Here is a 14,561-nt window from a genome sequence, read left to right as displayed (position 1 = left end):
TCAGTCTCTATACCAGTATTTTAGAAGTTGTCTTGAGTGAGCAGTTATCAGTTCCTCTAGGTGCTGTCTAGTTGCTGGGTTGGTACTGGTAGCAAAGTAGCAAAAGAAATTCTAGTTGGGGATATACAGTTGAGTTTTATACAGTTTTATATATGTGGATATGTGTGTGTGTGTGTTTGCTTAAATAAGTGTGTAATTTCTAACACTTGCCCCTGAAATCGTCCTGATACATAGGAAATCCACTGCCTGAGATTGTGATCCTTTAAGTTAAAGCATGTTATAAATACGGAGACTTTGTGCCCAAACTGGCTCATGTAAGGAGATCACCTTGCCCTAATATTAAAGTTAATGTTACAGAATCAAATGGGTAAGATTACTGGCTAGTAGCCCAGATCACAGAGCAGACTAACCCGAGTTTTAATGCAAGCTCCTCGGGCAAGTTCCAGAATTTTACTTAGCTTCCTTTCTTCATTTTAAAGTGAAAACAGTATCGGTAAGGCTGTTCGTATATGCTGTACAAAATAACTGCGTGGCATACATGTAAATAAATAACCCGTTCCCGACCTACCAAGAGTTAAAACGCTAAACGCTGAATACCATTTTAAGCAGCAGACAGGAAGGGGCGGAGCGCCAGCCGCAGCCCCCGCCTCACCGCCGTTAGGGAAGCAGCTGCGGCTACGCCGGGCGCGAGTGTAAGCCGAGCTGCCGCTTAGCCCCCGGCCCCTCCCGGTCACTGCCGTCAGTCGGAGGGTCCGCGGGGTCTACGGTCACCCTGCGCTCCAGGCACCGCACCGGGCAAGCGGCGACACCGCGTCCATGGCCACCGCGGCGGCTCCGTCATCCTTGGCTCTCAAGGCCTCGAGCCTGGCCGCGGCCCCCGGCTCGTACGGGGTCTTTTGCAAGGGGCTCTCCCGCACCCTCCTCGCCTTCTTCGAGCTGGCCTGGCAGCTGCGCATGAACTTCCCGTACTTCTACATCGCGGGCTCCGTGGTCCTCAACATCCGCTTGCAGGTACACTTTTAGAGCCCTGAGGAAGCCGCCGGTATCCCGAGCCTGCATTATGGCCGACCCCCAGGCGGCCCCGCGGCGCCGTGGAGCTGGGGGCGAGGAGTCCCGCTGTCTCGCGAGAGTGCCTGGGCTCCCTCCGCGGCTGTGCTCTCCGCTCTCAGCCGAGCTCCTGTACTGTCACTGAGACCTTGCCGAGATTAGGAAGAGGAAATACGCGATTCCGGGAGCCGAGAAAGAACTTAAGACCCACGACAATATTTAAGAAGCTGTGCATCCTTAAAACAAAAACGGGACGAACAGGATGTATTACAAAAAGGGAAAGGTACTAAAATTTTCAGGACAAAAATGTACAACAAGCTCATGGTCCATATTAATTTAATAAATAAGTAAATTTCGGGAGTATGAGACTGGAATATAAGTAGGAAGCTGGAGATCTTAAGGATATGCTGTGGAGAGCATATATTTCTTCATCCCACAAGAAAAAACAATGACGATCAGAAGCTTTCAGTGAAAAAAACTGTACAGGAAACACATCCTTCAAATACCAAACAATGTAAAATGCTGCAGGATTTTGAACAGAGGGAGTGTAAGAAAGTGGACTCTATTTCAGTGTCCCTATGAGTAACATGCAGTTCAAAATCTTGGAGCCAAAGAGAAGGAAATCCAGTCATAGCACAAAGCTTGGCGACTTACTGAATAACATTTAAATAATCATAATAATGTAAATGCTGTTTATGGTTTTCATCTTTTTAAGAGAATACTTATATTTACAAAGTTTGAATGCACATGTTATCAGCCTTGATGGCGTAAGTGAGGGTACCTGGAATGGTAATGATGTCTTTTTAAAGTGGGAAGCTGAGAGGAAAATTCTGTTGTCGATGGGGGAAGAGGGCATTTTATTATTTAAAGAGTAGCCATAAAGTTGCTTAAATGTAACTATATGAAAGAGAAGAGGAGGGGAGAACAGCATGAGGTCAACAAGAAATGCCTAGAGGTTAGAGTTAGGGTGGAATGTCTCAGATTTCCTGATCTATTTGGAGTCAAGAGATTTTTAGATTTCAGAGAGTCTGGAGACGAATTAGTGGTCTGCAAAATTTTTTCTAATTAAGGAAGCAAAGCTGAGGCAGTTATGAACCCTGGGAAAAATTTAAAAATTTTTCAAGAACTACACTGCATAACTCCACTGTGAAGAATATTACTACTCATCAAGCCAGTTATAATTATATAAACACTGAATACAGGTAACAAATTATTAGGTAACATTGGAAGGACTGGAGAAGAGAGAGATGTATATGTAATGGAGGAGAATCAAGATCTGATACAGAAAAGTTGATTTAAAGCAGTATAACTTGTCACTTAGAAAGAGTACAATAAGAAATAGCTAAGAGTTAAAATTGGTAGTCTCTGGAGAAAGAAGATCAGGGATAGACAGAGAAAGGTGGAGGACTGCTGTTTTTCACTAACAGTCTAACAGTAACGGTGATTTTTCTTACCCATATGTGTGTGTGTGTGAAGATATATATATATAGATATATCGGGCAGACCTCTGTTAAAATACAAACTAACTTTGTGGTCCAGGTGAGCCCATTAATCTGCCTAAACCCCAGCTTTCTCAATTCTATTAAATGAGAGTAAAAATATCCACCTTGAAAGATCAGTCAAGAATTAAAAATAAGCCCGACTTAGTGCTTGATACATACCGTACACAGTAAAGAGTATTTGTTATAACAGAATATTTCATTAACTTGTGAATAAAACTTAAAACTCTCATATGGAGTGCCTGCTTTTCCATTGGAGGGTTTTAGTACTGAAGGAGATTTGTAGATTACTGACAGTGGGGGTGTAGGGAAGACCCTCCAGGAAGAGACATTTGAGCTGAAAGGGGCAATTATTTGCCAAAGTAAAGATTTAAACTATTTGTAGTGTTCTGTATTCCACTAATTGTATCCAACAAACAACTGTACTCTAGGAATATAATAAAATAAGTGCCCCCTGTAGCACAATGTCTTACTTCGAGTAACTTCTTCCTACCCTTCATTCCTTGTCTCCAGCCAAACTAGAGTACATCTTCCATCTTTCTACGTACACTTTCTTCTGCCTTCTGTACCTTTTTTTTTTTTTTGGCTTATGGTTACTCTACCTGTGTTTTAAGGCTGAACTTAGACATCACTTTTTCCATTAAGTTTTTCCTAGATGCTCCTGACCAGATTAGCGATCATTTCTTTTAATCCATCTAAAGGGCTGTGTTGGGCTTCCCTGGTGGCGCAGTGGTTGAGAGTCCGCCTGCCGATGCAGGGGACACGGGTTCGAGCCCTGGTCTGGGAAGATCCCACATGCCGCGGAGCGGTTAGGCCCGTGAGCCATGGCCGCTAAGTCTGCGCGTCCGGAGCCTGTGCTCCGCAACGGGAGAGGCCGCAACAGTGAGAGGCCCACGTACCGCAAAAAAAAAAAAAAAAGGGCTGTGTTAATATCAACCTACGCCATTTTCATAGGCTTCCTTATTTGTGCTTAATTGTGCATTAATTATCAGATGTAGTTTTTTAAAGAATATCCAAGAAGACAGGTTTCCTGGACTATGATCTCTTCCCTTGGTAATTACATATTGCTGTGAAAGTGCAGGGACTAAAACATTTTAGTCTGAAATATCAGAAATGTAATTTGATCAATGAAATAATTCAGTATTGCCAATGGGTTGACAAATGGTGGGCATCACTATTTCCTAGAGGCAATAATGTCCCAATCTGTAACACAAAAGAATGAGGCTGCCATTAGCCCTGGAATGGTGACATACAGGGATGCTCCATTTGGGTGGCTAATGAACATGTGCCTTCCTCAACCTTTTTTTCTTCATATTAGTGTTTTGCTACACTGAAGAAACTAAGGCACTTTAGCAGATTTATTATTATATCCTCCACCTAGATTAGAAGCCCTGTGAGGGAAGGTACTGTATCCTATCAAATTTTACAGCCTGTAATATCAGCAAATATATAGTAGGAACTGAATGAAGGCTCCATGATTTACCATTTATTCTTAACAATTGCTCTTAAAACCAGATGTGTATTTTTCTTCCTACATGATACAACTCAGTAAAGTTTCCCACGGGAGAAAACAAGATTTTTGCCCTACTTATTATTAACCACTTACTATTCTAATTTACAAGGAATTTTATTCCTCCTGGCATCCTTCCAGGTCACATCCATGAAGCCAAAGAGTTTCTCAATCCCCAGCCTACAGCATTGCCTAATGTGAGTAAATATTGTTGAATGAATGCCAAATTAGTTGGTTTTTCTACACTTAGCAGTCAATAAAAGAAATAAAGATGTGTTTGTCCCTGATACTAAAGTCAGCTACTTTATTTCTCCCATAAATCAAGCTTTTTCAGGCCTTGAAGAATATTGATTGGCCCAGAGATCTCAAACTTGAAGAAGCAAAGAGGTGGCATAATTCTGATCAATAAAGAAAAACACTTGTTTATGCAGTGCAACTGACAAGAATCCTGGGGGAATGGAGACTCTTAATAGTTAAAAGGGAAATAGTGATCATAGTAAACACATAACCTAAGGGTTAGGGAGCAAGATTTTTTTGTTTAAGAATTTTAAAATTGAGGGTAAAAATACTTATGATTAGTTGGCTAAAAGAATGTATCATTGGGACTTCCCTGGTGGTCCAGTGGTTAAGGCTTTGCCTTCCAATGCAGGGGTGTGGGTTCTATCCCTGGTCAGGGAGCTAAGATCCCACATGCCTTGCAGCCAAAAAACCAAAACAAAACAGAAGCAATATTGTAACAAATTCAATAAAGACTTTAAAAATGGTGCACATCAAAAAAAAAAAACCTTGAAAAAAAAAGAACATATCACTAATCACTATCAGCATGTTTTTAAAATTTTATTGAGATTTTAATACCAGGAACTATGAAAAGTTATTTACTTACATGATCATAATCCTCACGTGTACCCTATGAGGAAGATATTTTCATCATCATTTTTTCAGGTAAGGAAACTAGGATTTAGTGAGGTTAAGTAACTTTCCTAAGGTCATAGTAACTGGCCAAACCACAAGTGCATCTCAAGTTTATTACTAAAGATACATTTGATGAGGGATTCAATTTTTTTTACATGTATAGGTAATTCTGAATAATCCCGTAGCTTTTCTCAAATTCTCAAACAGAAGTATTACCTGAGTAATACTTGAGGATATCTTTTTTTAATATAATTATTGAGGGCCTTTTGTATTAGAATATAAATAGTTAACATTATTTGATATTAAATTCGAGTATTTTATACTCTGATGCCTAAAGCCAGTTGGCCTATTTGTGGGGAAGAGGGGTGAAGGCGATGGAGAACACAGAGGAAAGGACATTCATTTCCCCTAGGATGGAAAGAAAACACGTTCCTTCCCATGATGGAGTGGAGATCAGGTAAAAACATGAATTTTCAAGCTAAGTCATCGCTGTCCTGAGGAGGCTGAACTAAATTCCCGGTTACAAAATTCTGCAGTCCTATTTTAATGGAGACTTTTCTTAGAGCATCAATAGCATTTGATAAGAGTCAAGAAGAAAACACAACTTACACATGGAGACATAAAGTGGTGGGGGAATAGAAAGTTTATGAATATAGGTACAAAAGAAGGAGAGGAAAATCCTAATGCCTGGAAGGTAGTCTGAGGAGTAGATCTGGAAGATTCCAAACACAGTGGACCAAAGGACCCCTTCAATAGCTATCAGAATTTCCAACACTTGGGCTGGATTGAGTCACATCAGTCTATGTCTTGAATTACCCTAAGTGTGGGAACGTCCTTGCAATTTCAGCAAGAACACATGATAGCCTATTGCCCAGCAGGATTACCACCAGGTCAGGTCATGAATCTTCTGCAGCTGAAACCAACTCCTCCCCACCCCCACTCCTCACTAATGCAAATCTCAGCAATGCCCTTGGAAGAACTGAAAGGCCAAAGGACATTCCTGGTGCCTACAACAAATGAAGAAACACTGGAATTCTTAGTAAAGTACATCTTAGTTGCAGTACATCTGAGGGCACTCCTCCCAGTTTCTGTCCTAATTAGGGATCTGCAGTGAACTTTGGAAATTCTTGCTCATCCTTATGGCTTTCAAGCACCAAGTGGATTTATTCACAGTAAGGTGGTGGAGTGCCATCAGTGAAAAATAAAGCGGAATGGAGATCTTTCATATACTGGGTGAGGGAGGGTGGGTATACTTTTTCATATGAACCAAAATGAGGAAAAATAAATCATCACACAACGAAAAAGCAAAAACCACTAAGGAAATACTGTACTTAGAACATCTTGGCTCTAAAATCATTGGCACAGTAATAGAGATTGTGTCCAACAGATAAAGAAACAAAAAGATGTTTAATTTTAAAAAAGAGCTGTTTTTCAAAAGACTGTTTTAGCTTTTTAATTGATAAAAAGCATCTCAAACTGCAAAGTCGAGTACAATTAATAGAAGCCTTAAAATTTAGAGGTCAGGTTAGATCCATATGGAAGGGAAAAGAAGTTATTTTAAAGCTAACTCATTTAAACCTGGGTCTAAGAAACAGATGTACTAACATACAAGTCAAGATAGTGCCTTAGTCTTCTGAAGCCCTATCTACGTTGGTGTCCCTCCAAATTGCTAAAGCTGAAAATAACCCATCTGTCACCCGAGCTTTTATACCTTCAAATAATCCCCCTCCAAAAAAAAAAATTGTCTTTTTTTAATTGATCAAGCCAACCATCTGATCCATTTTTAAATGGTTTATTCTGGGCAATCCAGCACAGGGCATAGATCTCGATAGACAGCCCTAACCAATGTCAAGGTGGGTGGACTGTGGAAGAATGGGTTTTGCAGGTGCCCCCCTGGTTTCTGTACTTCAGTTATGAAAGCCCCTGCCTTGGAGGACATGAGGTTTAATCAAGAGCAGCAGACACAACACCTGAACCATCAGAGATTCAACATTACCACGTTCTGTATTCATCCGTGCGTATTTCTACTGGGACCTTTTCTTTCAGTAAAGTTCAAGACAATGTGGCTTGAACACTGAAATATCTTCTCAGTTTAAGTTCTAGGCCTAGGGCAGAGCTCAGATATAAGCCTCTTCTGACATTAGAAACAGGTTATTTGCAACACTCCTGATCTCAAACTGAAAAAAAACAAAACCAAAAAACTCATTACTTCGACTATAAAAAGTTTATTTTGGAGGGAAGTGATCAGCAATAAAGTATGGACAATCATTTTATTTTCCCAATAGTTCGGTTCCAGAATGGGATCCAATTCTCTCCAGATTGCATGAGACTAGCTATGGATGTGATACTAGTAGCTTTTCTTGGATCAAGGCTGGGGTCTCTAACACAGGCTTCTTCTTATGGAAAGGAGAGGCACAGAACTTAATCTCTAAATGCCATTTTAATAGGGAGAAGACAATAAATACATTGGTAGACAATGCCCAGCCCGTAGCCCAGACTTAATCTTTTTATAGTTATTTTCTGTGCTTCTATTATGTGGAATAGGCCCCTACTTCTTTTTTTTTTCAATTTATATTTTTTTAATTTAATTTTTTATTTTTGGCTGCATTGGGTCTTCGCTGCTGCACGCGGGCTGTCTCTACTTGCGGCGAGCAGGGGCTACTCTTCCTTGCGGTGCACGGGCTTCTCATTGCAGTGGCTTCTCTTGTTGCGGAGCACGGGCTCTAGGCGTGCGGGCTTCAGTAGTTGTGGCTCACAGGCGTTAGGGCGCAGGCTCAGTAGTTGTGGCACAGGGGCTTAGTTGCTCTGGGGCATGTGGGATCCTCCCGGAGCAGGGCTCGAACCCATGCCCCCTGCACTGGCAGGCACCACCACCACCACCAGGGAAGTTCCCAGGCCCCTACTTCTCATAGCTTCACCTCTCCAAGATTAGTACATGTGTAGGGAGAACTTAATCCTAATGAGACATTTACTGCTAAATTCCACTCATAAGCACCCAGGGCTATGCATAGTTGCCTAAATCTTTTTTTATCTTATAGGTCATTAAAGAAAAGTTTAGTAACACTGAAATGTAAATCTAAAAACTAAAACTATGCTTGCTTCTAATAAGTACAAAGTAATTTTTAACTTTTTTACTGAAAGGGATTCTAAATCAAATTATCCTCAGTACTGAATCTAACTATAACCAGTATAATTAGAATTTCACCTTTCCTAAAACAAGATAATCCCAGTGACAACCATTAGGAAATTTATTTTTTCTTTCAGTTTTATTGAGAGATAATTGACACACAGCACTGTATAAGTTTAAGGTGTACAAATAACAATTTGATTTGCATATATTGCAAAATGATTACCACATTAAGTTTAGTTAACATCCATCATCTAGTATGAATACCAAAAAAAAGATGTCTTTTTCCTTGTGATGAGAACTTTTACAGTCCACTCTCTTAGCAACTTTCAAATATACCATACAGCAATGTTAATTATAGTCATCATACTGTACACTACCTCCCCAGTACTTATTTATCTTATAACTGGAAGTTTGTATCTTTTGACCACCTTCATCTAATTCCCCTAACCCCACCCAGGAAACTTCTTATATAGTTGTCCAAATAATGAATGCAGCTTAGAAATCTAAATCTTTATGGAGATCTGCATATACATGTGTCATCATCGTGGATACATCAGAGTACCCCATAGCCCTGTTCCCTGGAGTAAGGGTACGCTTTACAAAGCTCTTATGGTTCTTACATTCTTCCTAGTGTCAGACTTGACCTACTGCTCCATCAAAATTAATTTATAACCCACATCTTTTCAACATTTATTTTCTACGTTGTTTTTGGGTTTTTTTGTTTGTTTGCTTCTACCACTGAATAATTATGGCAACTGTAAATCCTAACAAAAATTTCTTCATTTTTTATGGTTTTAAAAAATGTTTACAATTATAATCTCTAAAATTACTAGCAAAATTATGAATTATTGTATTCAAAATTGTAATATCATTAGCAAGCACAATTTTGCCACCTGCTGGCCTTAAGATGTATATACATTTTCAGCTGCTTTTATTTTAATTACTATAAATGTCAACTCAGCACTATATACGCACACAAACATGTCCAAAAATTCTACAAATATGTGATTCTTTTGTAAACTTTGTTTTTATCTCTGGTGAGTTGGTTGTTTTTATCCTCTCTGACAAGGGACATTACTGTTCATATAATCCTTAGATGCACACACACACACACCATACAAATTCTGTGTCAAAGTAGACATATAAGTATTATTATACACTTAGGGACATTATTCAGTACCTTTTTATAAATTCAGTTGATTTTTGTCTTATTCTAGAAAGGTAGTAGCTAGTCTAGCTTAGATCCCTAATGATAGATAGTCTGCTCCTTTGTTTTAAAAGTTACGTCTGGGGCTTCCCTGGTGGCGCAGTGGTTGAGAGTCTGCCTGCCGATGCAGGGGACACAGGTTCGTGCCCCGGTCCAGGAAGATCCCACATGCTGCGGAGCGGCTGGGCCCATGAGCCATGGCCGCTGAGCCTGCGCGTCCGGAGTCTGTGATCCGCAACGGGAGAGGCCACAACAGCGAGAGGCCCACGTACCACAAAAAAAAAAAAAAAATCAAGTAGGGAAGGGTAGTTCATGATAAAGAGTATTAGTGAACACACTTCTAATATCTCAGATGAAAAACCAAAAAGGCCAGATTGTCACATATGATTAGAATAAGGACTTGGAGAATGATTGTTTGGAATTCTTAACAAACATTAAAGAGCTTATGTTGTTCCAAGTTGTAAATCGTTCTCTACTTTCCTTTAACCTTAAATCTCATCCTTGATGGGAAGTTTACATAACTCCTCTTCTGGTGTTTTTTTGTTTCATCTAGGGATACTGTTTCTGATATTGATTCTGTCATGGTACATTGATAACTTCTACTCACTCCCATTTCTTACGAGGTTGGGAAATGTTCCTGGGTTGAACAACACTTTTACAATGGGCATAACAAAATCAGTATTGAAAAAGAAACCTGACATTGAGGTTGTTGACATCAAGTGGAAAATAAACATTTGGATTTCATTGAGTGCTTCCATCTATCTTGAAATCACATGCAATGATGAGAATATATCCTGGTAGATCTCTACAGTGTCACAGAACCCATTCATGAACATCTCTGAAAAAGACTGACAAACTTCACGTACTAAGAAGAGTGGATTTCAGGAACATTCCTTCAGGGCCAGATTCACCCTAACTCCAGGTCTACTCACTATACTTCTGTTAATGAATGCTGAGCATTATTTTATTTTCTTACCTACTAGCTCACACTATTAACACCTACAGAGCTAGCAGTTAACAGAAACAAATAGATTTTGTTTAAACTACTTGAGTAATTCTTTTTTTTTTTTTGACTTTTTAAAAAATTAATTAATTAATTAATTTTTGGCTGTGTTGGGTCTTCGTTTCTGTGTAAGGTCTTTCTCTAGTTGTGGTGAGCGGGGGCCACTCTTCATCGTGGTGCACAGGCCCCTCACTGTCGTGGCCTCTCTTGTTGCGGAGCACAGGCTCCAGACGTGCAGGCTCAGTAGTTGTGGCTCGTGGGCTCTAGAGCACAGGCTCAGTAGTTGTGGCACAGGGGCTTAGTTGCTCCTCCACGGCATGTGGGATCTTCCCAGACCAGGGCTCAAACCCGTGTCCCCTGCATTGGCAGGCAGACTCTCAACCACTGTGCCACCAGGGAAGCCCCCTAGTAATTCATTTCTAAATCTAATACAGAACATACACCATTGATTGTAGCTTTGAACTGAGAGTATTTCCGAACCTGATTTTGGTATTTACCAAATGTAATAGAACTTTTAGCTTTATGTCCTCAAATTAGTAAATATATACTCTATTTCTTCTCAAAATAAACATGTACTTCATTTAATTTTAGCAAGTCTTAATAAGACCTTTTGGAAATTATATTTGTTCTACCAAGCTCTAACTAGAAAAGCTCACATTTTTCCTACTGCTAATGACATAAAGCAAGAAGTATCTACATAAAGCCAGGTTGGAAAAAAAAATGACAAGGAATATCTACTCTCCCTTCTAGCCCCTCAAAACACCTCAAATACTGTTGGTCTGTGACAGAAAAAAAGGCTCCAAAAGGAGCAGAATATTACTCGCTGCATTCAATCTTCCAGCTTCGGGAAGTCAAATTTATGGAATTTGACAAAATAACACTCAGTTGTTTCACGAAATGTATGCTACTTTCTTATTTAGGAAAATCCAATAGTCTTTCTTTCTGGCAGAAGCATCTCAAAATTTGTGTTTTGCACTTAGCAATCTTTTTCCACAAAGATTAATTTGGTTCCAAATGCAAGAAACCCAACTAAAATTAACTTAAGTATAAAAAATGGAATATGCATATAACAGGGACCTCAAATATGACTGGATTCAGTGGCTCAAAAATGTTATCAAAAGGCTTTAATCCATCTCTAGCTCTTTCCATGTGTGGCTGCCAAAATGACTGCCAGCAGCTCCATATGACATCCCCTCATTTTAGCAATTCATTCATATATTTTCCTATGGAAGACTTCCACTTGGAAGACACTGACTAGATATGCTTTAACCACATGCCAGTTCCTCAGCCAATCACTATGACTGGCCTAGACATACACCAACCCCAGTTGCCTGAGGTTTGGGCAATTATGATTAGAAGCTTTAATGGGATCACATGTTTTGAAGTAGTTTCCCCCGAGACAAGGATTTGACAGGTTGGCCAACATATCAATACCTGTCCTGTAGTTTCAGCACTGATCATACCATTTTGTTTTTCCTTTCTCTTATTTTACTCCATTTTGGATAGTGAAAGGATTCTAAGCTATTCTCCTTATGCTCCCATCTTTCCTGGAACTTCCTTATCTCAAAAATTTGTCTTTCAGTTCACATCTACCAGTTCCCTACAACCAAAGATGCAATTCGTCTGACTCTGGGAACTTGAAATTATTTGAAGGTATATGGGTTGTCCTACTTCCTGATTACTCACTTTGGATTTTAAGTTCTTCTGTAAAGTGTTTTTCTGCACTACATGTTCTCCTCTTCATAGATAATATTGGTGGTAGAATGAACTAGGAAGCCCCACATCCCTTCATTTATTACAAGAAATAAAAAATAATCTATTGCTGAATTGGCAACATCTATCATAGATAAAACAACAACAGAAAAACTACATCCTGCATGGTGACTCTAATAATATAATATAAGCCAGGCTGAGAAAATGGGTAAGTTTTGTTAACAATTTGTTTCTTTGAGTCTCTTGCAAGAGTTGTTGAATTGGAAGGAGCAAGATATTAACAGGAGGAGATGTTCTTATCTGTTGCTGTGCAATAAATTATCCCCAATTTAGCAGCTTAAACCAATAAACATCTATTTATTTCACGGTTTCTGTGGGCTACGTGTCCAGGAGTGGCTTGGTTGGGTGGTTATGGCTCAGGGTCTCTCAGGAAGTGGCAGTCACACGGAGCTGTGGTTCTCTCGAGGTCCACCAGAGGAAGACCTGCTTCCACGCTCACTCATAGCTGCTAGTGGTCCTCAGTTCCTAACCACATGGACTTAGTCACAGTCTGAATGTCCTCACAACATGGCAACTAGGTTTCTTCTCCCCGGGCTGCCTTATGACAGGGCAGCTTGCTTCCCCCAGTGAAAGCTATGCTTCAACAGAGTGAGAGAGCAGAGTTGCGATGGAAGTCACTGTCTTTTCTTAACCTAATGTCACATATCACTTCCCAGTATTTCTGCCCTAATCTATTCACTAGAAGCCGTCAATATGAAATTAAAATATAGTAACCAGCATAACAGTACGCCCAGAAGCTTTAGGAAAATCGAATCAAAGTTTAATTGTGTCTTAACACAATTTAAGACACAGGTAATCACTGTTTATTTGCTAATTACATCATCAGAGTGCTTATTTAACTCAGTGGACACATCAATTCTTCCAATTCCCATGAGCACTTCCTAGACCATAGGGACCCGATATAATTCACTCACTCTCTCAGCACAAGTTTGTCAACTCTGTCAGTACTCATCTTTTCTGCTATAACCACCCTTTAGTGTTCCAGGCAAACTAGTGCATGATAAAGTTTAAGAAGATTATATTTCTGTCACATTCAGAGAGCTCATCACTCCTCTAGAAAGAAGGGAGATGTGGTTGTTGAAGGAGCTGAGGTATGAAATGCACATCAAACTACAAGTGTAAGGAAAAAACTGGGCAATTTTAGGCAAGAAAGTGATATGATGTAATTCATATTTTTCTATCACTCTGGCTGTTGAGTGGAAAACTGATATGGAGTGTGGCAGAGGGCAGGAATGTTACCAAGACCAGCTGGGAGGCTGTTACAGTCCTCCAGGAGAGAAAGAATCACAGCCTGGACTACATTCTTGGGTAGAGATTATGGATGCACTCATGTTGGGGGTATATTTTGAAGGTCCAGCCGACTGGACTTGCTAATGGACAGGTGGTGGGGGGGGTCAGAGGTCAAGAATGACTTCCTATTTTGGAACAAATGGCTGAAACAACTGTCGTTAACAGAGAAAAGATTGAGGGAGAGTGGATTTTAAGGAAGGAAATCAGAAATTCTCTTTGGGACATGTTAAGTTAAGCATACGTACTAGGAGGCAAGTGCATTGCTTGAGAGCTTGCATTCATTTTCAGGTGCCTAACCTCCTGCTGCGGCCTTGTTCTTTGCATTCACCCCACCCTTCCTGACTGACAGCCTTCTCTTTCAGCTCTTCCATTTCCTCTGTTTTCCTTGTGTCTGGTGAGTTCAGAGCTGCTATTTATCCTGTCATAGCACACTAATCTCTTTCCTCCATGGTTGACACTGGAGAAGGTTAGTGAAAGGTCCTGAACTGAGTGATATTTTGAAGAATTCCCTGCTCTCTTCCAGTCCTCACCAAGCCAAAGGGAAGCCCGCCTTCCAGCAGGACCGCCCCTTCCGCAGCCCACACACAAGTCGGCTGCCACTTCCCTCTCTTCCTTACCTCTGACCCTCCTTTCCCACCTGAAGGTTTACCAAAAGCCACCTGGTCAGGACTGTTCTCCTCCACTTTCCTTTCCAAATTATTGTCTGAGGAAACCAGAAAAAGTCATCCCAATACCATAAGAGGACCTGTTTATCCCAAGAAAGTACTCTTTTTCTCCCACAAAGCCCAGTTGGAACGATTCTGCTTTGCCACATAGCCACATAGCTTTCCCACATTGCCAACTGTGGATACAGTCCTCTTTCTGGAACACATCCATAATTATGCCAGGAAAAGAAACCAATCTGCCCAGTCTCCTTGCAGTGGCAAAGTTATCTGTAGCAAACACCACTGTATCAGAAAGCCTTCCTGTAATATTATCTGCAATCCTTCAGAAAAGCCCAGACCCAGACACTCATATGCATTGCAGGTGACCCACTCATGCACACTAGTCAAGGACACGTTCTTTAGGATTTCCAGCTACATGGCTCTCCCTCAGATAACACAAGCATAAAATTTCACTGCACAAAAACTGAACAATTACAAAAACCCAACACTAGTTCTGAAATAAGTGGCAGCTGATGATGTTGACGA

The 14,561-nt window shown here is 40.4% G+C and overlaps 1 protein-coding gene across 1 annotated transcript; it reads left to right on the top strand.

The window, feature by feature from the left end:
• The first annotated feature begins 557 nt into the window (after positions 1–557).
• On the top strand, positions 558–2,778 carry SMIM10L1 (small integral membrane protein 10 like 1). The gene has a single exon (XM_082636541.1). It carries the CDS (start codon positions 817–819, stop codon positions 1,021–1,023), a length of 207 nt encoding a protein of 68 aa, XP_082492667.1. The 5' UTR covers positions 558–816; the 3' UTR covers positions 1,024–2,778.
• The last annotated feature ends 11,783 nt before the right edge of the window (positions 2,779–14,561 follow it).

This window comes from Mesoplodon mirus (assembly GCF_964341445.2).
Source record: "Mesoplodon mirus genome assembly, chromosome: 11".
In the NCBI taxonomy this organism is placed as follows: Eukaryota; Metazoa; Chordata; class Mammalia; order Artiodactyla; family Ziphiidae; genus Mesoplodon; species Mesoplodon mirus.
Note: the sequence above shows the minus strand (reverse complement) of the source record. Positions and strands in the feature narration are given on the sequence as shown.

Coding starts and splice junctions, on each gene's coding strand:
- SMIM10L1 (XM_082636541.1), top strand. CDS start 817: ATGGCCACCGCGGCGGCTCCGTCATCCTTGGCTCTCAAGGCCTCGAGC.